The sequence below is a fragment of the Juglans regia genome, chromosome 5, assembly GCF_001411555.2.
Source record: "Juglans regia cultivar Chandler chromosome 5, Walnut 2.0, whole genome shotgun sequence".
Taxonomy (NCBI): domain Eukaryota; kingdom Viridiplantae; phylum Streptophyta; class Magnoliopsida; order Fagales; family Juglandaceae; genus Juglans; species Juglans regia.
The window spans coordinates 5,581,761-5,609,739 of NC_049905.1; the positions used below are offsets into that span (position 1 = coordinate 5,581,761).

At 36.5% G+C, this 27,979-nt stretch overlaps 2 protein-coding genes across 10 annotated transcripts; one reads left to right on the plus strand and one right to left on the minus strand.

Moving 5' to 3' along the window:
- The first annotated feature begins 1,293 nt into the window (after window positions 1-1,293).
- Window positions 1,294-4,518, plus strand: LOC109002398 (putative B3 domain-containing protein At5g58280). The gene is made up of 8 exons (XM_018980120.2): window positions 1,294-1,419; window positions 1,522-1,647; window positions 1,770-1,835; window positions 1,944-2,039; window positions 2,363-2,421; window positions 2,505-2,664; window positions 2,828-3,034; window positions 3,823-4,518. Exons 2-8 carry the CDS (start codon window positions 1,570-1,572, stop codon window positions 4,225-4,227), a joined length of 1,071 nt encoding a protein of 356 aa, XP_018835665.1. The 5' UTR covers window positions 1,294-1,419; window positions 1,522-1,569; the 3' UTR covers window positions 4,228-4,518.
- An 11,797-nt stretch (window positions 4,519-16,315) lies between these two features.
- Window positions 16,316-26,668, minus strand: LOC109002406 (probable LRR receptor-like serine/threonine-protein kinase At1g06840). Of its 9 annotated transcripts, none has more exons than XM_018980135.2 (22): window positions 26,559-26,668; window positions 26,204-26,396; window positions 25,729-25,918; window positions 25,241-25,391; window positions 24,649-24,720; window positions 24,398-24,469; window positions 24,035-24,178; window positions 23,864-23,935; window positions 23,699-23,770; window positions 23,410-23,484; window positions 23,178-23,246; window positions 22,939-23,007; window positions 22,717-22,788; window positions 22,531-22,617; window positions 22,234-22,302; window positions 21,537-22,045; window positions 20,723-20,881; window positions 18,661-18,944; window positions 18,180-18,231; window positions 17,718-17,968; window positions 17,387-17,521; window positions 16,316-16,909 (listed from the first exon to the last, which is right to left on the minus strand). In XM_018980135.2, the coding sequence occupies exons 3-22, from the start codon at window positions 25,832-25,834 to the stop codon at window positions 16,565-16,567; spliced, it is 2,865 nt and encodes a 954-aa protein (XP_018835680.1). In that variant the 5' UTR covers window positions 25,835-25,918; window positions 26,204-26,396; window positions 26,559-26,668; the 3' UTR covers window positions 16,316-16,564. The 9 variants fall into 9 exon arrangements, with proteins under 9 accessions (XP_018835680.1, XP_018835681.1, XP_035546210.1 ...); XM_018980136.2 differs by having other exon boundaries at window positions 25,729-25,921; XM_035690317.1 differs by lacking the exon at window positions 26,559-26,668 and adding an exon at window positions 26,486-26,539.
- Window positions 26,669-27,979: the final 1,311 nt, after the last annotated feature.

The following is a 27,979-nucleotide window of genomic DNA, read 5'->3' on the forward strand; positions in this document are numbered from 1 at the left end:
TGACCTTAGGCCCTCACCTGATAATAAACTTGGACAAAGCAGCAAAGCAATTCATCCTAAAAACCAATCTATCTACATTATGTGAAAAGGATAGAGGAGATATGCAAGGCACCCCACTCCACTCAATAAAGCAAGCAAGCACAATACGTTTTGAGTGTTTTATCTTCTCCTCGCCTTCTTCCTATTCTTCTTCCCAAAAGAGAGATCAAGAACTACGCAATTTATCGTTTATAATGTATCCATGCCCTCTAATTTATGGGCCATATTATTGAGTATTGTGGAGTCTGGTCCACACCGTTCGAGTGGAGTTAAGTCAGAGAGTTTATTCAAGAGTTCAAGACACTTGACAGTGAGCTCAAGCAAATGTAAGTCTGAGAGTTCGTTTGACACCGCTTGACATACCGCTCGAGCGGAGGTAAGTCAGAGAGTTAGCTTGAAGAGCCGCTCGACACATGGTTCAAGCAATTGTGGAAAACATGTTCGCTCGATGCGGGCTCAACACGCTATTCGAGCGAATATCGCTATTATTGAAATTTTAGGGCTTCTGCCGCTTGAAGTATAAATAGTTATTATTTTGACTTGTGACACAGAGTGTGTGTGAACAGTGGTTGCCCAAAGGTGTATTGTGATTCCTCAAATAATAAAAATCCTCTGCAACTCCCATGGACGTAGGTAATTTGTTAACTACGTAAATTTTTGTATCGTATGTGATTGTTTGTCTCTTTTGTATTTACTTTTACTTTATTGTCATCATTTTTCACAACACATATGACCTATTGTTGACTACTACTTTTGAAAAATGCTTTGACAACTAGAGTACTTTTTATTACAATACAAATTAAATTTGATGACTACTTATTGTTATAAAAAAAAAAATATTACAGCTATAAAGAAATCACACAAAATAAATTCAAACATGATTTCATATAATATGTTAGATCTATTTTTTTATAAAAGTAATTTTATAATCTAACGTAGTACATTAAGCCACATCAATTTATATATTTATTTTTGTGAAAACTCCTTGTGGTCACAACATTTCATAAAAAAAAAAGGAGCTTATTGTATTATCATTCTGTTGTTTTATTAATGTCTAGTATTACTTTTAACTTCAAATCTTTTCCTTCCTGTCCTTTTTGTATAAAAAAAAACAACTTTCGGAAATCTATTTTTAGAAAGAACAAAGGAAAAAAAAAAAAAGGATTTTAGATTTTGGTTCTTACGGGACACCGTAAATATTTATGGACTTTTTTCTTTTTAGTAAGAGAAGGCAGCAGTCAAGAGCGAGACAAACATTCGAAAATTCAAACGCGCGCCTCTCTCTAGAGAAGCAAAGAACTCAAACCGCTCTTGTTCAACACACACGCACACACACTCTCTCTCCCTCGCTTCGTTTTTAGGGTCGATCAAATATTCCAGGTGAGTTTTCTTTGAAGTTGGTTTGAGTGGATTACTGCATACTTGAATGTATTCAGAAATGTTCTCTTACACTATTGTTCTGTTCTTTTTTTGTTAAAGTAGTGATTTCAAAAGGTCTGGCTTTTCTGAACCCCTCGCTAGCTACCAAACATGGCAAAGGGTCGCATCTCTAACAAGTACGAAGCAGCTCGCAACCAACAAGTTGAACTCAACAAAAAGAAATTTCAGGTCTTTTTAGCTACATTAACTCTTGATGCCCACACTCTTAATACAGTACCGATCGTTTATTTAAAAAAAAACTATCACATTGTTGTCAATAAAATTTACATTTAATTTGTGTTTTTCTTAAGGATTTGGGAATTTTAAAGACGTCAAAAAGTTTGGCTGCCCTATCAAATTCAGAGAAAAAGTCCAAGGTAAAGCTGATTTTTCCTCATCTGTTCAGTCATATGCATATTTTGCAAGAATCACAAGATCGAATCACCTTTTGGCTGACATTGATGTGTCACTTTCTTATGGCGCAGCAACATTCTCCAAAACCCAAATCAAAGACTACTTGTGTATCTGAACCAAGACGCTCCACCCGTGCACGTAACCCAGTTCCTTCGTATCGTGATGATGTAAGTAATCATATCGGGGCAGTAGATGGATGGACGAAATAGTGGGTGAAATTTGGTTTTACAATGTTAAAGACATGCTTATTTTTGGGTAAATAAATTCTTAATGCGTTGGGATTGTTAAAGACATGCTTCGATACAACCATTGCTAAAGAATTGTATTCTGTGATGAAACATTAGACATGGTAATGGGCTTTATGAGGGGGAAACACCATCTAAAAGCTTCAAGTGCTGCTTCACGTGCACCACTTCTATAATAGTCCTTTCTCTTATATTAGTCTAGTCTGACATGTGAATAAGTTAAGGTTCTTTGGCTGCCATTACAGGTTGGCATAGACCTTCCACCTTTGCGCAAGAGGTCGAGGGTGTCAAATTCATGGGGAAGGTGGATTTCGTTATTTTTGGAGAACTGGTCTTACTTTCATACATTCCTTTAAAAATGCTGGAAATAATGTTGTGCTATTTCAGCTATCTTGCAAGGCCATTGGATGAAGTCAGGGAAGCTTCTCAAGAAGAAAGAGATCGTGCCTTTGAGGTTGCACTGGAGCTCCAAAGCAAGCTAGAATCTGGAAGTCCATCTTTCGTCAAATCAATGGTCCGGTCTCATGTTTATAGCTGTTTTTGGTTGGTATGTGGCAATTAAGGCAGTTTATGGTCTTCTTATCTTAATTATGCTTTATCTAATTTCTATGCAACATATGAAAGGAAGGGTTCGATGTAGCTTCTGAAGCTAGCTTCTTGATAGTTCAGTGGATAAGTAGTTGAACTGTATATTTTGCTTTTATTACTAGGGCCTTCCTTCAAAATTCTGTGAGGATCATCTTCCAAAAACATTGTTGGATATGGTACTAGTGGATGAACATGATGTGGAATTCGAGGCTACATACATTGGCAAAAGAACTGGGCTTAGTGGTGGCTGGAGAGCATTTGCACTGGACCATAAGCTGGATGATGGTGATGCACTGGTATTTGAATTGTTTGAGCCAACGAGATTTAAGGTAGGCGTAAAAATCAGTGAGGTTAATCTTGTAAGAGTGGCGTGCTTGTATTTTACAATCATTATCAGATTTGAGTGTCTAGGTAGCTGTACAAAGCATTAATCTGGTAGTAGCATGTCACGCAAATTGAGTCATAGCATATATATTTTAGGCTCTTACCTGCCAGGACAAAGTCTACTCTCTACATAAATCTTCTATGTTGGCTTGCAATACAAACGCATGTACTCGTGTATGTGCACATATATTATACAAAAATACCGTTATCGGTGTGCACTCCCATTCTATCCTCTGGTTGTGATAGCCAAGACCACTGCAGAATTATTCTTGAATCCCTAGAGGCTTCAAATTTCCATATAGACTTGTTTTGGGTAGGCCAGAATTTCAGCCTGAGTTTGTGGTTTTACAGTATCCGGTTTAATATTTCTCTTTTTCTTGCCATGTCATGTAATTAGGCTGATCCAATAACTTGTTTGATCCCAATTTTTTTAGCTGCACACTATTGTCTTGCTGTACACAATCTTTGCGTTATAATATGTGAACTATGTTTGTTTCAGCTTCTCGGTTGCTATCTTGACTCAACTAAAAGCTTTTCTGAATTACTGAATGTAAAGTCAGCATTCCCATTTCTGTATTTTCTTCATTTTATAGTTTCAAGTACACAAAATTATGACATGTAAAGGCGAAGGCAACATCAGTTTGCGCATTTATTATGAAATTGTACCAGTTTTTTTTTTTTTTTTTCCTCTTTTGGTTTCTTGATCTAAAAATATATTGTAAAACCACTGCAGATATACATAGTTAAAGCATTTCCGGTTTCAGTTCAAGAGCAAAGTGAAGACACAATGAACAAAGAAGGTATTTCAGCTGCTCAAACAACATCCAAGACAGGCACGAAGCGTGACTTGCAACCAAATCGGACACAAACGTCAAGGAAAGCTGTGGTAAATGCAAATAATGAATTGGCACATCTTCAAAAGCTTCAACCAGAGAGTGAAACAAATAGCGAAGACAAGTCACGAGATGAGAATCTACGTAAGAATGGATTTGGTTCTCAAAGAATTCAAAAGAAAGGTAAATCAGCAGGGAGTAGTGAAATCAAGAAGCATGAAATAGTTGAGAACACTGATAGATGTGCTTCTGGAAGAACTAGAAAGAAACCTGCCCCAAAGCTTTTAAGAAAGAAAGTATATTAATTAGGAGAGAAACAAGGCTTCATTGTCTTCTTCTGCTATGCAATCTCAGAAAGTTTAATGGGTCAGGAGATTATAATGCCAACGAAAGGAAAATTTCTCTATTTCTTTTTTGCTTTGTCATGCCTTCATGATCTCTGAGCTCTTTGACTCTTGTAAACCTTTTGACCTCCCAGACTTCTGAAAGTTGACAAGTAATGTTAATACTAATGGCACATTTTCTAGTGAATGTTGCTAGAAAATGTGGTTATTTCGTAATTAACTGTTCACAGACATTGATAATATTAATGGATGCGTCTGCTTTTATGGCTTATGGTGTACAGTCGTCTTTTCCTTAGAGGCATATATTAGAATTCACTCAGCAACTGAAGGTTAGAAAATAGAACAATGTTGGTACAACAACCATTATCTTATTAGATAATCATTTACAATAACCACATGTTTAATTCGCATTCACTATCGAATAAGCTATCTTATTAGGTTTCGGTCATAAATTGTATATGTGATACTCCATATTGATTGAGAAGGGTAGGTGGTGTAAAGATTTTCACATTGTTTGGGAATGAGAAGTTCTTACTCTTTATAATAATTTTAATAAGGTTTCAATTGTACCGTTGACTAATCGTTTTGGAATATAGGCCTAGATGTAGCTTGGACCTCCCATAAGGCGTTAGAAATAGTATCAAAAACCATCCCAACCAAAAATATAGAACTTGAGTTATGTCTCCTATGACGAACTAGATTTAGAGTGGGAGATTGTAATATCCCATACTGATGGTATAAGCCCAATTGTGGCTTGGGGCTCCCTTAGAGCATTTTTCAAATATTTTATCTCGTTTGTTTTTAGAGATGAATTGAAATAAAAGTTAAAATCCTCAATGTCATATCTATCACTCAGCTTACCTTTTGGGTTCACAACCAATCAGCCCGTGATGCCTAATGAATTAAAAAACCATTAATCCATTGAATCAAATGGGTTCATGAAAACCCTAACTTTGACGCAATATCCCAATTACCACCCTTGACAAACGGACAGAAACATGAGCGTCCATGATTTCATTTTATACATAAAATGGGCATGTAAAATACAACCATTTATTCAACTATGAACTATTAACAATAAATAAATAAAAATCCACGAAGCCTACTAACCAAAAAAAAAAAAAGCTCCATTGCAATAAAACAGCAAAAACAGTTAAGTAAGGGAAATAAAATTTAAAGCTAAACAGTTAATGTTATATACAGTCTTAGAGTGTGTTGTCTCCGCGTATTCTTTTTGAAAAAATTTAAGAGCTATCATTAAAAAAATAATTTTTACATGTGGCTCTCAAATTTATCTTTTTTTTTTTCAAAGTGAATATGTAGAGACTGCTCAGGACTTTAAATATCATTTCTCAAACGACAATTTGCCATATCAAAATGTAGCACACTAAAAAATGCTTAATAAAAAATGCACTGAGAATAACTCACTTCGAGGGGAGCAACCTCTAACAGAGAAGAAGAAGATGATCAAAAGGGAAATAAAATTCTATTTAGATTCTGCTTACCCCCAACAAGAGGCAGGATGTTCACTACATAAAATAACAGACCCCTTAAATAACTCATGGGCCAAGGGCCAACACGCTAAAACAAAAGTAAAATAATATAAGCCTAACATATCTATCAAAATAAGAAGTGGGCAATGGTCCAAACAACTATAACATGCAAAATGAAAGAGATTACCACAAGCCAACACTTAATCCACGGGCTGAGCCTAACTGCTAAACTCTTAATACCCAACACTATGACTTTGGCCCCTATTGTCACTATCACAGACGTGTGACAAACCCTCCCCCTTCAAGCACCTTGCCCTCAAGGTGTGGTTATGCTTCAGTCCCTTCCTTTGTAGTTGAGACACGCTTCTTGCCTTCAAGGTCCTTGCCCGCACGTTCCTTAATAGCAAAATATTATGTCCATTTACCTCATAACCAACATTCACCGTACTTCCATTGCATTCCAAGTCACCATATATCTTTTTGGAAACATGTAGATACTATTATTTGGACTTTGATGGAAAGCATAAACTTCTTTATTGATAAGATTTTATGCACTAATTGAAATGGACATGAGCTTTACGTCTTTTAATAAGTTGACTTTGAGTTCCTCTAGAAGCTATAAGCCCCCCAATCTTTCCATTACCATAAAGCTGATAGAATAATGCTAAGTTCACATCAGGTGAATGCACATCCATAACAATATTGTTCTCATACTTGTACCTTAAGGTTTTTGCAATAGTTCTAACATTAATTTTCTCAATTTCTCTAGAAATCAGAACTTTCAGCCGTAAGGTGTATGCAGTGATTGCCGGAAGCAATTGAGGCGGACTCTTCAAACAACTTGCAATAATAGTTCTAACCTCATCAGGTATTTCACCATCAAAATCAATGCCTAGCTAGGCTGCTTCCAATTGAAGATTCAAATGGATACCCCTTCCTCTGTAATTGCCGACCTTTCCAACCATGTGAGCTGCAAGAAATTCACAAGATGATCCCTTACGACTCTCTCTCTCTCTCTCTCTCTCTCATGACTTTTCATCTTCTATTCCCGACGAGAAATAATTCCTAATTCCTTACGACTTTGTCTTGGATTCTTTTCTTGTTTTCTTTTTTCCTTCTTCTAGCTTTCTTGGTGGTAGGTGATGATGGAGTGTAGTTTTTGGATAGAAGCTAAGCTATTTGTGATAAGAAGAAAAGGGGGGAACCTCTTTTGTATTATTGAGAAGTGTATAAAGTTTACGAATGCCTTATACCTCAACGGAGATGTGGTGGTTTGGATGGCTAAGATGGTTGAGGAATGCTCAAAGTTCTCGAGTAACAAGGTACCTTATCAGACTAGAGGGGAGGGAAACAAAGTTTTCCTGGTCCAAGTATGTCAAAATTCGTATGGTAGGTTTGTGAAACTGGTTGAGTTGGGCACGGGTAAGGGAAAGTGAATCATTGCAATTCCTGAAGGAATGAATGAAAGTGGATGTGATGGTTTTGTCAGGAAGATGAGAGAGCTAGTCAGTTCAAGTTCCTCTGTTTTTGTTTATGAAAACATAGGTGTCTTTAACAAAAGTGTTGCTAATAGGGTATCTAAAAGAAAAGATGTGAGTTTGGTAACTTCTCATAGAGGGGTGTCCTTTTCCCATGAAACCTCTTACTTGTCAGCTTTGATGGAAATTGTAAAAGATAATCCTGGCCCTAGCAAATTACATGGAAAAGATCATTTCAGGAAGGATGTGGTAGTGTCGACTGTAAGGAACATGAAGGTTGGATCGAAGGAGGTGATCTAGCGGAATCTTCCTGATGATGGGGATGACGGTTGGCATCCTGCAACGTTGCAGAAATATGGAGAAGTCGAACGGTCGTTTTGGCACATTTGGGTAGAGCTCCTTGGATGGAATGATAGGCTGGACTCAATGTTGAAGATAGTAAATGAGGGATTAGGCCTAATTATGGGCCTGGGTCATGTCTCAAATGGAAATAAAGAGGCTACAGAAGAGATGAAGGGGGGGGGGGGGGTTTGGGCCTAAGGCTTTTAAAGTCAACAAGGGAGTTGGGTTGGATAGAGGCCCATTCAAGAGGCTTGTTCGACGAAATTACCAATCGAGTAGTGGATTTTAGCGTTCAATAAGCCCGAGAAGAGAGTTGTTTCAACCCAAGCCTGTGTAGGTTCCGAGGGTTGGTCTGTCTTCACAGCATGGGTCATTGGTGGTGGGTGAACTTTTTGGGGGTATTCTGGCGCCGAGTTCCACTACAATGAATACGACGAATGGGTTACCTAAAATCGTGACAAGTTTGAGGGATCAACCTAATCAAGTGGTGGCTCTGATTCAGCTTCTATCTTCACAGAAGAGGTCGATGGCAGAAAGAGACCCGCTCGGCAATAATTCGACAGTTTGCTTGCCTCAAGTGACTTTTCAAATAGATTCACATTCTCCTAGGGGACAGATTTGCGACGTTGTAATTTTCAAGCATATGACGTCTCTGTTGGATGAGCCTATATCACAGAAGGGTGCAACAGAGGTTGGAGGCTCTCCTAGTGATGTTCCGGGGTCGAGTTTTAACCTGGTTGTTGGGTATGAGGTGTCTTCAATAGGTCCTGTGCTAAGGGATGTAGAAAAGGAAGAAGATGACTATTGTGAGGGGTTGCGGGGGGGTTGAGAAGTTTATCTCTGAGGTTTCATGTACTTAGTTTAATATATCTGATTTGCAGATGGAGATTGGTGGGGTGGAGGTGAAGGTTCTGAATCTAGTGATTCTGGAGAGTTGTTTGAAACAGATGAAGACCTCGATCATGTTCCTTTGAGCTCCATTAATCCAGGTATAGAATGACCAAACAAATCTTCTAACTAGGTATAAAGGAAGGTGAAAGAAATTAGAAATTGTGTGGGGATTTCTTGTGACAGTTTTGAGGAACAGTTTATAGCTCTTGTTATTGCCATTGAGACTGGTCAACCTGCCCTAACTAGATCTACTTCTACAAATGAGAGGGAGTTGAAAAGATTGGAGTGTACTATTAATTACAAAATTAAGGAATGGAGTGCCTTTAGAAACAAAGGCAAGGAGAGAGCTGCCAAGGGTTTCCCATGAAGCCCATGATCATTTCTTGGAATGTTCAGGGGCTAAATGACTACAGGAAACTTCTCCGGGTGAAAAATATGGTTCGTTAGTGGAAGGCTAAGGTTATTTATTTTTAAGAAAATAAATTGAAGATAGTCAATCAATCAGTGATTAATAGTCTATGGAGTTGTCACTGTGTGGGTTGGGTTAAGTTAGTTTCTAATGGAGCTTCGGTAGGTGTCATTGTTATGTGGAATATGAGGGTTGTGAAAATAGTAGATCATTATGTGGGAGAAGTTTTGGTGGCATGTCATTTTAAGAATGTGGACGATGGAGTTGAATGAGCTTTTACCGGTGTTTACAGGCCAAACTCGGATTCTAGTAAGAGCATTTTATGGGATGAAATTGCAGGACTTTGCTGTTGGTGAGATATTCCTGGGTGTTTTGGAGGGGATTTTAATATTACTCGGTTTCCATGTGAACGAGAAGGGGATTCTCATATTACTAATGCTATGTCTGTGTTTTTAGATCTCATTTCTGAGCTACATTGGTTGATTTACCCATGGCGGGGGGGGGTTTTACGTGGTCAAATGGGAGAGCATGGTCCCAGTTGAATAGATTTTTGGTTTCAACTTCTTTGGAAGCCTCATTTTCAGAGTTGAGTTAGAAAATGTTGCAGATAATTGTTTCTGACCACTATCATATCATGTTGGATTGTGGGGGCATTGTTAGTGGGAGGAGATACTTTAAATTTGAAAATATATTGTTGGAGGATGAGGGTTTTGTTGAAAGGATAAGGAGGTGGTGGGTTTCATATCATTTTACTGGTACTCCAAGTTTTGTTTTGGCAGGTAAACTTAAGGCACTAAAATAAGACTTGAAGAAATGGAATGTGGAGGTTTTTGGCTATGTAGATAATAAAAGGAAACTGCTTATGGAACGGTTGCAAATTCTGGAGAAAAATGAACTGGTGGGAGAAATTTCCAATAAGGAAAAGGAGATGAAAAAATGGGTGATGACAGAAATAGAAAAGCTTACTCTTATGGAAGAAATTTCATGGAGGCAAAAATCCCAAATTCTTTGGCTGAAGGAAGATGACATATGTACGAAATTCTTTCCTAAAATGAAAAATTCCCACCATAGATAGAATGCTATTGAGGTTCTTTATTAAGGTGATAATGTTCTTTCCGATAATGGGGAGATTGAAGATCATATTGTGAATTATTATGAGAAGTTTTTTGGGGAAGAATATTCATGGAGACCAAAGTTAGATGGGCTGGTTTTTTAGTCCATTGATTAATTGAGTACAGATTGGTTGGAGAAAACTTTTGAGGAAAAGGAAGTACTAGATGTGGTTAGAGGTATGTCAAAGGCAAAGGCATTGGGTCCAGATGGTTTTTCCATGGCGTTTTCTCAAGCGTGTTGGGATATTGTGAATGATGATATCATATGAAAGTTTTTTGTGAATTCAATTCGTTCTTGAAATTTGAGAAGAACATTAATATTACATTCGTTGCTCTCACTCCTAAAAAGGCAGGTGCTGTAGAAATAAGGGTTTTTGTCCTATTAGTTTGGTAAATGGGTTGTATAAAATCATTTCCAAGGTTTTAACTAATCACATAAGTGTGATCATGAGCCAGATCATAACGAATTCTCAAAATTCATTTGTGAGGGGAAGACAAATTCTTGACTTGGTTTTAATAACAAATGAATGCTTGGATAGTAGAATAAGAATGAGTAAATCTGGAATTTTAGTTAAATTGGACATGAAAAAGGTTTTTGATCATGTTAATTGAGAATTTCTCCTTTACTTGGGAGATTTGGTTTTGGTGAGAAATAGTGTTCGTGGATAAAACATTGTATTTCGATAGTCAAATTTTCTATATTAGTGAATGGTACTCCGGTTGGTTTTTTTAATACCTCCTGTGGATTGAGGAAGGGATCCTTTATCTCATTTCCTTTTCATATTGGCTATGGATGCCTTGAGTCATATGATTGAAACGGCTATGGAAAGGAGATTTATGGTGGGAGATAACTGATAAGCCTCGAGAAAGTATTATGGTTTCACATTTACTTTTTGCAGATGACACCTTAATTCTTAGCGATACTAGACAAGATAATCTCCGTGCTTTAAGAAGCCTTATAGTTATGCTTTGAAACTGTTTCTCGGCTTAGTATTAATTTAATCTAAGTCTGAAATTGTTCCAGTAAGTACGGTCAAGAATATTTTAGATCTGGCCAATATTTTGGGATGTAAGGTAGCTTCGCTACCTGTGAGATATCTTGGACTACCTTTGGGTGCTTTGTACAGATTTGTTTCTATTTGGGATGGGGTGACTGAGAAGATCAGGAGGAGGTTAGTTGGTTGGAAAAAAGCTATATTTGTCAAAAGGGGGAAGAGTTACCTTGATTAAGAGTACGTTGTCTAATCTTCCTACATATTTTCTCTCTTTTTTTCTTTTGCCTTCTGGGGTGGCTAAAAGAATAGAGAGGATTTTTTGGAATTTCTTGTGGGATGGTAATGGGGAGGAAAAAAAAATTCACTTGGTAAGTTAGAATAAGGTTTGTCTTTAAGTTTTTAGTGAAGGATTGAGAGTGCGAAATTTAAAACTTTTCGACAAAGCTCTACTTGGGAAATGGCTTTGGAGGTATATTAATGAGAGGAATGCATTATGGAGACTTATTGTGGATGTTAAATATGGAAGGATGTGGGGAAGTTGGTGTTAAGATGGGTGTATGGGGGTGGGTTTGTGGAAGTCTATTCGGTTGGGGTGAGAGGTTTTGTCAAAAACATTAAATTCAAAGTGGGGGATGAGACAAAGATTTATTTTTGGCATGATACTTGATGTGGGGATTCAGCTCTTAAGTATGTTTATCCTAATCTTTTTAGGATTACTAGAGATAAAGGGACTGCAATGGCTGATTCTTATAATTTTTCTAATATATGTTTCATTGGATTGTGGAATTCACCAGAGATGTGCAAGATTGGGGAGTAAGTGAAATATCTAATTTTTTTGGAAGATTATATGATATGAAGTTTGATCAGAACAAGGAGGATAGTCTGATGTGGGTGCGTGCAATAAATTCTAGATTTTCAGTGAGTTTTTTTTTACTAGATGTTAATAGTCATGTCATTAAAGACTATCCCAGGAAATGTATTTAGAGAGCTAAGGTGCCTAGTAAGGTTGCATTATTCAATTGGTTGGTGTCTCTTGAGAAAGGATTAACCACTGATAATTTGAGGAAGAAAGGTTTATTGGTGGTTGATTGGTGTTATATGTGTAAGAAGGATGGTGAATATGTTGACCATCTTTTTCTTCATTGCGAGGTGGCGATGATGTTGTGGAATGAGATTTTTGCTAGGGTGGGCATTACTTGAGCGATGCCTATGCATGTGATGGACTTCTTTGCTTGCAGCAAGATCTTGGGAGAAGAAGAAGCAGTGCAGCAGCATGGAGGATGATCCCCTTGTGCTTGATTTGGTGCTTATGGTTGGAGAGGAACGGAAGGTACTTTGAAGATAATGAACGTTCTATGGGGGAATTTAGGCAGTTTTTCTTTAGTACTTTAAATTTTTGGGTCAAGAATCTTGTAAGGAATGAGAATAATTGTATCGTTTTGCTTTAATTGGGTTTTTTTAGCTTGTATTTAGGTGTACTAATTTGTATATTTTCTGTGTACTTGGGCTATACCTATTTACTTGGAATAAAATTCTCTTATTAATTATATAAAAAAAAAGATTCACAAGCCTTTCGGATGCTTCTTACCCGATTCGTCTTAATAAGAATCATGTCATCTGTCGATTTATTGCCCTTAACAGTTGGATAAACAGCTTTCTACTTATTGTTTGCCCTAAAGCTATTAAATACTTCATCTAAATCGGGAGGTTCATAAGAGAATTCCTTTATAAGTTGAATATTCATGGCGGCAACAACCTCTCGAAGTAAATCCACTTCTCTCGTCTCCTTCACATCTAAACTTGAACTTCTTGGCCGCATAAATTTCTCTACATTAGCCATAAGCTTGCTCATCTGAGAGTACTTTTCTTCAAGGGCCACCTTTGCATCAACTAGCTTCATCTGAACATGTTATTCATGCACATCTTCAATCTCCAAACTCAAGTCGTGGGATGATAGATCCCTTGCCTTCAAATCCAATCCACCTCTCTTAAATTTATCTAAGAAGCACTGTAGAAATTCGTGGGCATCTTCCTGCTAGTACCTCTGGAAACAAGATGAAAAATAGTCCAAATTTTCAACAAGTTTCAAAGGAGAAAGAATCCCTCCAGAAGCTAATGAAGGTTCAACATGGGTATGTAGAGAACAAAGAGCACCGAACCCTTCACTACCACAAACATAGGGCCTAATATGATGGTAATAAAGAATAGCCTGGACAAGGGGCATGATATGTGTAAAGCAATGAAGCATGTCATTGATAAAGCATGGGTTGCGCAAATTTGTAAGCCCGAACATTCTGACAGCTGCATACACTTCATATGAAGGGTTCTTCAGAAGCTCAATGGCGTCCTAGCCATTATAATTCATTCCCATAAGATTTCTTTCTCTTCCTCTATCAAAGGGCTAATAACACCCTTAAGCGGCAATTCATCAAACAACTGAGGTGTCGTTCCTCCTGTTAGCACAAATTCGCCAGTGTTTTCAGCAACAGGCTTTCCCTATTCCAACACAATTTCTTTGTTCTTCTTAGAATCTCCAACATTTTCCACAATGGGTTAATCATATTTGCTTGTCTCCCTATGATAAAAGTGCAATAGATAGGGAGTGTTTTCAGATATAATGCTAATCTCAAGATTCTGATCAAGGTCGGTTAAACCATCCACAAATACCACTTGGTGGACTGCAGCATTTTCATCGGACATGAAAATCACCTCAAAAAATTTCATAGCATGCTGGGATTTCTTGGCCTTAAGAGATTTTCGAACAATGGTGAAAGCATCCATGGGCAGAGTAGGTGAAGAAACCATTAAAAAGACATTGATTTGCTCTCCTTCCACAATTCTCCGTAGAAACCTAGTGACTAAATTGAAATCCATCTTCCTTTCATAGAAGTAAGAAGTAACCCTCTTGAAGAATTTTGAAAATACCACGAAGAAAGCTAAATTCGGAGACACATTTGGAGGAGGAGAAGAAGAAGTTGGCATTGGCAATGATGTTTCGAAAAGTTCTGTCACCAAGGACTTGCGACTCCCTTTCTTATCTAGTTTGTCACCACCAGTAGAAAATATGTATGTCAAGGACAATCTCACCCATCCCATGTAGTCACTTATGACCTTGTAGACCTTCCATGGAGGATGCCATACAAGGCGTACAGAAGGATGGATTTCTCCTTTGTAAATGACCACAACTATGAGTTTGTGCGGCCACCATTTAATGTCACCTTGAATAGAAGCATCACTACATCTACAACTAATTAGCCTCCTAGCATCGAAGACAATGTTGATGGGTTTCACGGTGATCTAGTTCTTGGCCCCATCACTAATCAAGTGCTCCATATCAGTGAAGGCAGAGGTTATGAGAATATTAAAACATGTTTCTATACGCTTGGGGAATCGGTGATTATAGAAAGTCAGAGGGATATAGAGATGAAGGTGGCGCAAATATGGATGGATGTTGAGTGATTGAGTTGAGGAGCTAAATTCTTTGCCCTGCAAGAGAGGTAGAGAGAAGTTTTGCACCACTTGTGCTCCAGATTGCTTAAATTCTCATGCAAGTTGTTCCGGCCTTCCTTTAATTTTTGCATGATAACTTTGCAAGTTTGCAGATACAAGAAAATGCTTAATAAAAAAGGCACTAAGAATGGCTCATTTCTAAGGGAGCAACCTCCAACAGGGAAGAAGAAGATGATCATAAAGGAAATAAAATTCTATTTAGATTTTGCTTATTCTCACAAGAGGGACGTTCACTACATGTAATAACAGATCCTTTAACTAACTCATGGGCCAAGGGCCAACACACTAAAACAAACGTAAATTAGCATAAGCCTAACATATCTATCAAAGTAAGAAGTGGGCCATGACCCAATCAATAATAACATGCAAATGAAAGAAATGATCACAGGCCAACACTTAACCCATAGGCTGAGCCCAATTACTAAACTCTTAATACCCAACCTAAGTTCACTATGACTTTGGCCCCTACTGTCACTGTTACAAACGTGTGACACAAAACCTTAAGATCTTAGGTAAAAAATAATGACATATATCATGAATTTCAAAGGCCAACATCGAAGAACCAAAACACCAGTTTGGATTCAGATATGAGCTTAGATAAGTTGAGATGATTTGTGAATAGTAGTAAGATTTATGAGTTAAAATTTGTGAATAGTAGTGAGATGAGTTGAGATAATCTCAACTCACCTCTAAATCCAAACGGGGATGATACTTACTCCTCCCCATGGCGAACCCGCTCCGCTTGTGTTCCTAGCCCCCTAAGGAAGAACCTTAGAAAATGAGAGCGGAGGTGGTAGGGAATGGGGGTATATATTTACATTCGGCTCTACCAAATTGGACCAGTTTCAGGAAACCCTAAATACGTGTGAGCATGTGTCATGCTGATGGGCCCATCGAGACCGTATGGTCCAATTACCTGTATGGAAAGTACCTCAACCCGGACCATAAAATCATGATCATCCGGTTACCTCCGTGGACCTGGTTCTTTCTAAATTTCTATAGTAAAATGTTTTCTTTTAGGCATTACGTGGGATCATGGTTTTTTTAATTGAAAAAATAGATAGAGACAAGAGGATTATACACGACCATAATAACATCTTTACATTGTCTAAAAGTTTTGTTCATACGATTTAAAAATGGAAGAAAAATACGTACATTTAAGTGAATCATGTAATATTTATAACTATTGAGTGAATCTTTTAAGATAATATTAAATGAAAATTTTTAACACACCCAACACATCGCTGGTGTAAGTCTTTTATATTAATTATGTTAAAAAATTATTAGTGTTTTGATTTTTTTTAAAAACTGTAACGAGCCCCACTACAAGTGGTGTGTTAACACGCGAGCTTATGTATAACAAAACTCATATTAAATACTCAATATCTATTCTACTTTGGATTTAAAAATTCAAAGTATCCCTCTACCTTGAAATTAGTGTGGATTAGGATGCCAGGAACTGAATTATAAAAGAAATCAAAATTTTAAAATTTAAATTTGGTTTAGGGTCCATTTGGATACATAAATGATTTCATATTATCTCATCTCATCATTATAACTTTCTCAAATTCTCACACAAAATATAATAAACAATTCAATTTTTTCAAACTCCAAAACAATAATAATATTAAAAAAATAATATTCTAACTATATTTTATTCAACTTTCATCTAAAATCATTTTATCTCATCTCATCATCCAAAGTCCTTAGCCTAACATGTCAACAGTGGGGAGGATATGTGACCTTTGATGTAGAATCAATTGGTTCTGACTAGTGATAATGTAGGCACCCCTAAACAAATATTTAACATAATCAAACGTATGGAAGATAGATTTATGTTTCTTATTGATCGTATTATACAAAATAAACAGCATTAGTTTTTGTAGCAACATCATCAAATTAGACATCATTATCACGTTGTTGAAGAGTTTGAACAAGAAAAATAGATATAGAAATAGACTATACACAAAATCAGAACCAAGATCGTAAAGAAAAATTTCCCAGTTCGAATTTTGAAGACGGTAGAAACCACAAAACCAGTTTTTCCCAAAATTATTGTCAGCATTTTCTATCTAGGCGTGATGCTTGGAACAACTCCACTAACAAGGTTGCTCCCAGAAACATCTGATGACACATAAGGATTCTCCACTGCAGAGGACGATGACTGTAAACTCACAACCTTTACAGTGTCAGTGTCCATGGGATATGCCATTTTGGTGTCAGAATCCGGAATCAAATGCCATAAACTTTCAAGCACTCGGACTACCTCCGCCATCGAAGGCCGTGCATCTGTCTCATCTTGGCAACACTTGAGGGCCAAACTCAAAAACTTCACCACACAATCAGAAGGAAAAGAACCCATTCGCTCATCGACAACCGAAAAGATTACACCAGATTTATATGCAACATTAACCTGAAATGGACAAGAACAATTGAAAATTACAAAAGGCTATTATATTAGATGTAGAACAATGCTACTCTTTATCGTCAACCCCAGTCACACCATTTAATGTGCACATTTTAAGTAACTTTATAGGTCAACCACTTGAATGAAAAGCTATTAAAGTAACAACATGCAAGTTAGTTTGATTATAGAATACAACATTTCTGTCATAAAATTTCAGCTAGTGTATCTAGAGGAACAAAATAATATGGATGTTATCATAGAGTAATCTTAGGCATTACATAACATTTAAACTGACTGAATGCAATGATATCTGATTTCGGCTCAGACCATGCTCATGTTTGAATCTGATACCCACGAGATTCACCAATGGACTGTTCTCAGCCAAATGAATTATAGAACAACAGTTTTCCCGCCCTATCCATCATCTTAAATAACCATTGGGCCCTGAATGAATTGAAGGAAAAAAGGTATGTAAGGTCATACCTCTCTAACAATATTTTTTCCGCGTGAAATTGGCTGCATCCCAGTCAGGAGTTCTAGAAATACAATACCGAGACTATAAACATCACTTTTGTCGGTCAATTTGTGAGTTAAGAAGTACTCCGGATCTAGGTAACCCTGCCAAATTAATACAATGAATAAAAGAACAGAGAGAGACTTCAGTTACATCTCCAACAACATATAGTGAAGTCTACATCATCTAGTTTGAGTTCCACTTTGATAATGAACATAGAAAAATGTCATATAAACTTGATGTTTAAACTCATGTGAAGTTATAATCCCATGATGTAAATATCAACTGTAAGAGTCTTACTGGTGTCCCCTTCACAACTGTAGATATATGAGCAGGCACAGTCCCTTCAATATCTGGAACTGGGGCCAGTCGCGAAAGTCCAAAATCAGCAACTTTTGCAGTATACTTTAAGTCCAATAATATGTTGCTGGCCTTGATATCCCGGTGAAATATAGGAGGATCAGCTTCCGTATGTAGGTAGAGGATGCCCTTAGCTGATCCCAGGGCAATTCTCAATCTCATAGCAAAACTCAGAGGTTCTTTAGACTTGGCTTTATTATTACATACATGAACCACCATTAAGCTCATTAGAACGTTATGTAGAGTTTGAAAATTATAATTGCTCCATTTAAATTCAGAAAAGACAGAAAGAGGCGCGGGGCAGGGGCAGGGGCAAAGTCTCTTGGAGTGATATGCAATGAAAAACACAGAAAAAACTATAGAGAGATCCATAAAGTAAAACATAAAGGTTACAAGGTGTACCAGAAAGGTGATCCCTTAGAGTACCATTTGGCATAAACTCATAGACCAACATCTGCATGCACAACATCACTCACTTGAAGCTTTTCCAGTAAAAAATATCAACACAGATTCAGCAACATAAAGCAAGAAAAACTAGTCCTAGTCATGAAATGAAACCAATTTGAGGGAGAAAACTTCATTGTGAACGGGTGAATGGATACTTCAACATTAATTTATGAAGAACTCTGCATAGATCTGCATTATCGGCAAAAAAAACCTGCACCTCATATGTGTCTATCGATTGAGTTTGATTTCCTCTATTGTTAGCTATCATTCAAAGCAGCTTTTTACAAGGTTTCACATCTTTTTGTAAGCATCATAATCTTCTATTGCATAACTTCCTAAGTTGATAGTTATCATCTCTCTCTCATGGATTAAGCAGTAAGGTTGATGGGTAATCTTTCCATTTTTCTTTTTACAAATAATCAAGTAGGAAAAGCACCTGTTCACACTCTTCATCACAGTATCCAATCAAAGACACAAGGTTCCGATGGTGCAACCTTGACAACAACTCTATCTCTGTTAAGAACTCCTTCTCACCCTGTAATGAACCCTCTTGTGCACGCTTTATGGCCACAACTGTACCATCTGTCAGAGTGCCTTTATAGACCTTTCCATACCCTCCTTGGCCAACCTGAGTGGAGCTGTTGAAGTTGTTTGTAGCCATAGCCATTTCCCCATAAGTGAAAGGCTTCACGCCATCAATTTTCATGGAGGCCTTAGATGCTGCACATTAAATTGCAGGTCCAATGTTAAACATGGAAAAGCTTAGCAAAAGACACAGCATATAAAGATGGCATGCCCATTTGTCGTAGAATAATAATTGATGTCATCATGCATCAATCTATGCGTCATGCTTTCAAGCTTCAATCTATCTGTCATGCTTTCAAGTTCCAGATATTTTGAGTAGGAATCTAATGACAAATGCCTATAAACGGAAGAAAATTCATGCACATGTTACAGGTCCTAAATCAGGGGAAACTAAATCAAGTGATAATTCTTAAACAAATTAAAAGCACCATTGATATGACCACATATATCCTAAGATATTTCGAGCTAGGAAGCAGAATAAGGATTCTGAGTTCGAAGCTGATTAACGTGGATTATTTAAAATCTTTACTTATATATAATATATATATTCTGAGAAGATACAAGACCATACTTGTAAAAAATAAACCCATTCACGGGATGCATAATCATTGCTATCAGGGACGAAGCCAAGGGGGGGCGAGGGGGGGCCAAGGCTCTGACGAAAAGCATTACAGTTGGTGTTTTTCTCTAGTTTTTATGTTTTCTTCAAGAGCAACGGGATCCTTGCATATTGTTAACATTTTTTCAATTTTAACCCCAATGGGTTGGCTCAAGTGGTAAAGGCCTTAGGCTTGGGGATATGCTCCCTAAGTCTAAGGTTCAAATCCCCTTGGGTGCAAACAATCTCTAGGGACCATCGGACTGGGGGATTTTCCCATTGAATTATACTTGCAGGAAACTCCTTGCTGAGGGTCTGCGCACCCTCGGGATTAGTTGGGATGCTGTTCTTGGACACCCGGTGCCAATAAAAAAAAAACAATTTCAACTTTATCTTATTTCAAGAAAATTAGAATACAATGATATGCACATTATATTATTTCTCTTTTGAAATTTATAATTATCTAGGTGAAGTATATTATTAAGAAAAATATAAAACTTAATTTATCATTGACATGTAACTTAATTCCTATATAGCTCATTTCCATAGTTAGCTTCTTCTTTTAATTGCAACATATAAAAATATTAAATGTAAAATTATCAATTTTCTTAGAAGAATGCAAATTTAGAAATTCTTTTTTCCTTCTTATTTTTTACTCATTTTATCAGTGACTAATTATTCTGTCCCTGATTGCTATAATCCCACTTAGACATTTCCAAAAAAAAAAAAAAAAAAACTGAATAAGAACAAAGTAATCTTATGGGGAAATTATATTTTGCACCCCTGAACAGCCACCATTTTTTCAATTTATACTCTAAACTGCCAAAAATAGCAATCAACAACCTGAAATACACGTCCTGTATTTCTTAGTTCTTAACGTTTAGATTTAAACCAAGGTTACAAATTGCAAAATGTAGTTTCCCCTATAAATAAAACGAAATGTAGAAGGGATACTTCCAGAAAGGTCTTTCTTATAGCACATTGTCCTTCATGTGGTGACTGGATCTGATTAAATGCTCTGATATATGAGGTCCCTAAACCCAACAACAACATTTAACTCTGCTAAATTGAATTTCCATATACTAATTTATAACTGCTCTCACTAAAATAGAGGGAAACATGTATACTACATCAGTTTTGATGATTCAATAAACAAAACAATGGCTAGAGAACTAAACAAATTCACAGCCCATTTCAATCAGGACAGGTTGAACAATATTGCTCACCAATTTTAGCCAAAGAAAGAAACTAGTATGGCACATTGTAAAATCATATCTACCTAAACATCTAAGATCATTAGCATAAAGATACTCACGATGACGTCTTCTCAAAACTGCAGGGTGGTTTCTCATACGCGCCCTGAGTGTCAGAAGAGAAACAACTACAGACAATATAACTGCACCTGCAATGGTCCCCAATACTATGCCAACCAAAGCACCTTTGCTTAAAGCAGACCTTTGAGAGGTGGCAATCACTGTGATATTAGTGAAAACTGTGAGAATTAAAAAAAGAAGAAAAGAAATAAAGACTATACAATATGCACTTCCTATTTGAAGACATAAAAGAATGTAAGATATGATCGATGCATAGTTCATCTATTTATGGGGTCAAGTCCTGATTGGCATATGGATTGAATTTGAAGCTTCCTTCTGGGTAACTATAGAACACTACTTAATTTCCAGACAAATAAAAAGATCATCTTGATTGAGCATTGCAGTTATTTGCTTATGTGCTGGATCACGGTAGTGTAACTGTATCTGCTATACCACTTAACAGAGCATCACTATAGTGAAAGCATTGGATTGCCTATCTTCAACGAGATTTGGCAGGAAAAGAAAAGGTTACCTCCACTTAAATGTGCCACTCACAGAGACATATCACATGTTATTCAGAGTGACAAAATTAGGCAAACTTACGAACACAGAAACAAGTATGCATGACAGAGAGTAATTCCACATGATGAAGGATTTGGAGGTAGAGATCAAATAAATTACAGAAAAAAGGATTTGCATGTAGAGGTGAAATGAATTAGAGATTTTTGTACATTCTTCAACTGGTAAATAAGCATTAGTTCCAACTTCAACAAAGTTCTTTCACAAAATATAACATATAAGAGATCAGAGACAAACCATCTTTATAAACGTCTAGTAGAGTGAAGTTCAGAACTTCATAAGGTCCAAATATATCCGGATCATGAATGTCCCATGATACGAACATATGGAGGATTCGCCGAACCTCACTTGTATTGAAGATATTAGGATTGTTGACATTAGTATTATATACAGGGAAAAGCTTAAAGTGCATTCCCAGTCGAGGTCCTTCTTCCCATGCAAACGAATCAATGTACAGCTGAAAATTGAATAACTTAAGAGCAGATGTCAGGAACTCCTCAAATCTATATCTGTACGGGAGAAAATTGCTGAATCCAGGACTTTTCAACCGATATCCAACAAGCAGAGGAGCAGCGCAGAAACAAGGTTCAGGAGATGTAGGAGAATTTTCATAAGGGGGTGGGCATCTTTGAGGTTGACAAACAGAAGTGGTATTTGTTGAACTCTCACTGTTAATTTTATTCCCACTTTCAAATCCACAGAACTGGACTAGGTTAGTTTTTGAGCATAAGGGATTGCCTTGAAGCCTGAAAGTTCACCAAAAAATAGTGATATGATCATAATATCAAGTGCTATGAGTGTTAGACATCATGACTCTAAAATTAAAAAGAGCCCATCCACACCCTTTTACCAAGCAGTCACATTACTTTGAATATATTACATTATATGTTAAGTTCTATATGAAACAAATCGGAAAGCAAGTATAGAAGCAAACCAGACGGTGACATTCGGAGGTAAACTGGTACTGCCTGTAATATTTGATAGCTTATTATTCTGCAACTCCCTGAAATGTCAAATAGCCACAAGCAATACTCAGAAAATCTAGCATGAGATCTTGAAATCTTATAAAAGTCAACCAAGGAGGTTTACACCTTTGAACTTTACAAGGATGTAGTTCCATCAGAAAAGGGAATCAACTTTAACCAAGGGAATGCTGAGACACACCCACACTACCATTCAAAAAAGAAAACATGTAACCAAGGGAATAGTGACATTGTCATTCGGATCTTACACAATGAGGCTTTCTGTTTCATTCAAAGTCCTATTTTCCCAAATGGTGGATGGAATTGAGCCACTCAATGAATTGTTTGCAATTGACCTGTCATGGGGAATAATTTATCAAATAAATCCATTTATAACCATTGAAATAAATACATAGTAATTTACAATAGCTTTGAGCTACAGAACCACGACTCACAGTATTTGAAGATGAGGAAGACCCGAAAAGTTTTCAGGAACTGGTCCAGTAAGATTGTTGTTGGATAAATAGCTAATCATATTGTTCAAACAACAGCCCTCAGAATATATAGGTATTTTATTGAAAACTGAAAGGCACGCCTATAAATATTTTATAATATCCGACAGTACAAAATAAGAAAGATGTAGATGACATGCCATTTCAAAAGATGGAGAATCATACATGGTCGTGATATTCTCGGAAAGTCTACCCGGAGGTATCAATCCATTTAGCTTGTTTGAACTGAGGTCTCTGAAATTTATATGAAATAAAATGTAAACAAAGTACAAGTAGAAAGAACAATTGTCCTTGACAGAGTGGAAAGAAATTTATTCGGCCTGATGCAATTATTTTTCAAATTTAGAAGCTCAAACTTGATCATCTTAAAATGATAAAAAGGAAAGCAATGGAAAGCCACTTACAGATAATAAAGGTTTCGTATTTGGCTCAAATCAGGGATTGTTCCTTGCAAGTTGCAGTTCCTAAGGCTCCTGGCAAAGCCAACCAAAACAAGAAAAAAAAATCTTCAATCGTTTGGCCAAAAAAACAAATTAAAGTTAATAAGAATTTTCAACCCATGCCTCAAGGCTAGCACCTAGCTCTACCTTCACCTTTGAAACCTAGTCATAGACAAAGCATCTAATACACACTTACAGCTTCAGCAATTGAGACATGTTGCTGTAAGAAACTGGAATTGTAGTGCCATCAAACCGATTGTTATCGAGCTGACTGCGAAAAAAAAAAAAATTTGAAAGCATTAAGAAACTTGACAAGAGAGCACTTAATAAAATACTAATGCAGGAGAAGATAAATTTAGTAATCATAGCCTTGTTCGACTTGAGAAGCAAAAAAAAAAAGTCAGCAGATTTGTCTGTTTTAGATGTGATAACACTTATGTGATAAACATAAATAGATTTAAGTTCCAAGATGGTAGAAACCATACATTATCTGTAATCTGGGCATTTGGGAGAACTCTGGTGGCAGATACCCTGATAAGTTGTTATTATCAAGAAGGCTGCAGTTGCAGAGCTGAAGATGGTCATTGATATCGTAGAGTGTACTGACATATGACAATGAAAGAAAGGAATACGACCAATTACCGACTTACAAGTGAACGAGCCTTGATAATCTGGATAGTTCAGCTGGGATTTGCCCACTAATTGAATTGTTGTTCATGTGACTGCTCACAATTGGGAAAAGCGAAAAAGAAAAATATAAGTGTAAGGGCTGGTTATTGTAGAATTGATTTCAAACAATATAGCATAAAAAACATACTTACAAGTGCTTTGCTTTTTTCAACTTTGAAAATGATACAGGTATTGGTCCCGATATGTGATTCTGGTCAATTTGTATTCTGTCCAAGTTTTGAAGATAACCAAGCTCTTCAGGTAAGGAACCTGTTAATTGGTTTCCATTCAGAAGCCTGGAAACATGGATGTATTAGAAATGGATCTAGAGAAAAGTAAATGTACTGCATCTCTGCAATATCAAAGTACAAGTATTCAATCTGAGTACTATCTCCAGTAATGTCGAGGAATTGAATGCCTTAAAATGCATGGAATAGTAGCATATATGCATTTCTTAATAAAGCATGCGATCATGTGATAACAATACTAACTACACAACCAACTCATCCACTTACAAGAGTTTCAAAGACTTAATATTGCCTATCTCCTTTGGTATACTCCCGCTTATGTTGTTCCACATGAAGTCCCTTTGAAAGAGTAGATAAACAAAAACACATCAGTAGGATAAGCAAAATAAATGCCAATGCGGGGTGGAGATTAACAATGTCCAGAATATCTAGTGAAAGAAGCATCCAAAAAATTTGATTCAGATGAGGATGAGGATGCTTGTAGCACAAAATATAGTTTTTAATATGCTTTTCCTTACAATATTGTCATATGCGATAAGTAGCCAAGCTCTGGTGATAGACTTCCTGATAGATTCATATTTAGGAGAATCCTGTAGAGAATAGGCCCAAAGGAAAATTATGTAATGCTCCAATGGAAGATATCTCCAATAGAAATGCCTACACGCAATTAACAATCAAAGTATGTAATGCTACGCATGAGATAATGATTGGATCTGTCTGTAGACAAAAAATCACATATTTAATGGCTAGTTATTGATTTTCCAGACACGTGAGCAAATCATGAAGATAGATTTTCAAATTCACCAAGACATGTTGGTGATCTTTCCAAGCAAAATCCAAAAACACATGTTTATCCGATCCAATCCTAATCAAATCAATACAGCTGCCACTTTCTTTAATCTTTGATAAACAACAGAACAAAGGAAGCTTGTTTCCTGGCATCAACTAGAGAGATTATACAGAAGTGGAATAATATCCAAGGGAGGGGGCACAATAGAAATAAATAAATAAAATTTGAAGTGAAAGGAAATATTGACATTATTCACATTGATAATGCTCCCTGATAGATTTTTTAAAAAAATACAATAAAAAAGGAAAGATTAATCATACAATTGTTGAACATGTAGATATCCATCATCGAGTTTCTCATTGAAGCACGCAATCCCTGTCCAATTTGATGTGCATGGATCCCCTCGATTCCAATTATTTAGATTCTTATGAGGATCTATCAAACTTCTCTTGATGGCCTGCAATGCCTTCACTGCACACTAACAGATATGTTAATCATCATTTCATTAATAAAACTACAGGTACCGCACTCTTTGAAAAAAAATGATAACTAGAGTAAACAGCCCAACCAAAACAAAAATCAACACTATTGCAACACTATCAGTATGAAATTTCTGTTGAGGGTGGTGAATATTGGATATGTGAAGCTACTACAAACTAGTTGTATATGATTCACGAATAAATAAAGCACGTGTCCATGCTCAGTGTGAGACCTCTAGCGAGCATCCCCTCAAGAGTGTATCCCAAAAAAAGCTTGCTAATCATCAAAAATATATTTATTTCTAAAGAGCAAACTTCAGGAAAATCACCTTCTTGGGGGTGGGTATTGGGATTCTTTGCTCCGATGAGTAGTGAAGACCAACACAACCATGCAACAAAAGATACTCCATACGTCCAAGCTCTTGACTTGTACATCCTAATAACTCAAAGAACACCAGAACCTTCAAATTTCTCCGAGCACCAAAAACTGGGAATTTTCGTAGTATCCGAAAGCTGCACCTGCTAAAAATAAATAATTATCGGAACTTACGCAATTGAATCCAAAGCAGTTCCATACTGGCTTTCGACACTAAGGAATATCAAGCAATTTAAATTCAAGTGCAGCAATGTAAAAAGCTCCAAGCTTCCAGGCAACAAAACAAAGACAATCACCCAAAATTATTCTCCCGTACTGCTTGAAGAAGAAAAAACGCCCACCAACTGTAGAAAATAGAATGAGGACCACGAGCAAAAAGTAAAGAAATTAAGGAGTACAAGAAAGAAGAGCTTGAACTTTTTATGTACCATGTGAACGGGGGTTAAGTTTCTGAACAGGAAGTCATTAAGCATGCCGAAGAAATTGGGGCTGATGCCGACCGAATGGCCGTCTCTTTCATCTCTGATAGTGAGCTTGGGGACGTTGACTTTTCTGGGAAGTTGATGGCAACCAAATGAAGAGCATGTTCGGACAAAATAATATTGTCTTATGCCCAGTTCGCTGTAAAACCACAGAATAAAAAACAAGAACTACATTATCTTCTGTGCCAAAACAAAGGAAAGTCCAAGAGATAAAACTTTGGGAACAACAATATGACGCCTAGTTGAAGTGTCTTCACAGATTGCAAGCTATAACTAGATGGCGTAGACGAGGCGGGCGTACTTTGAACAGATCAGAGTTGAATATAATCGAAGATGACGGAGGCCAGGGATTCAGATGACTCTTCTGCTTCGCGTTCCTACGTATAAAAGGTCAGAAATTTCTGGTTTCGGTGTTGTGTCGTTATCATTCTGGGATTTTTATTTTTGAATTTTTATTTTTTTCCAGAAAGATCACTGGGGTCGTCCTTGGTCGTTTCATTTAAGGGTGTGCAATCGAATCGAATTTTTTTCGGATCCATTTTGAAATTCGGAAATTTAGATGCGGACAGTTATCAACCCGGATTACATCTAGACGGGTGAAGAGAATCCGGATCTAATTACGTATCCGATTTTATGACTCGGTTATCCGTAATCGAGATATTTAAAAATAGAAAAAACTGTCCTGTCGCTAAATTTCAAACTCAAACTCTATTCTCTTTGACGCAAGCGTCTCTTCTTTTTTTCTAAATCCCTTCTGCCTTCTATTGTATTTTTGAATATTTTAGAATTTGATTGTAAACAATAGGACCGAGTAATGAAAGAGAGAAGAAGAATCTTTTTTTTTCTTCTTCCTTTTACTCTTTTGCATTTTCTTCTTTACTTTCATCTTTCTTTTCATGCTCCTTGTTTTCCTTCAGCAAGATAGCATTGAGATATTTTGTCAGAAATGTGAGCTAAGAATCGAACTCTCGCTCCACCCAAGACCGAGTTGTAATAACAAATAAGAGAGCACAAAATAAATGGAATAACTAATTATGATGGGAGAAAAAATATGCATGCCCAGAAAAATATATTAAACTAAGTTCGGTTATACTTTCATTCGTCTGGGTAAGCGAGCTGTAACTTGTAAATAAATCTGTATATAGCACGTTCTGATAAAGAATATCAATATCCAGTAGTGAAACGGGAAGGACAAAAGTTGGGACGTTTTTATCAATCGAAGTATGTTTGTCAAGAGAAATTTCTCAACCACTCCATTCATATCCTCTCCTCCTCTCCCTTTCCTAATTTTAATAAACAATTCAACTTTTTCAAGTCTCAAAATAATTTTTTAAATTTTTACATAAAATATAATAAATAATTTAATTTTTATTATATTATTCACAAATCATCTCAACTCATATCAACTTATTTTTGAACCCAAACTACACCTTAAGTAATACTATAATTAAAAATTTAATTTTTTATATAAATTTTAAATTCATTATTTTTAAAAAAAATTAGAGATGTTTGCTCACTAAGATTACGTTTCGATGTTGAATTGAATTGAGTTGAGATGATAAAATATTGTTAGAATATTATTTTTTAATATTATTATTATTTGAAAATTTGAAAATTTTGAATTTTTATTATATTTTGTGTTAAAATTTAAAAAAATTATAATAATAAATTCAAATAAATTGACGATGCAAACGTAACCAATATTATTCCTTTTCCAACAAA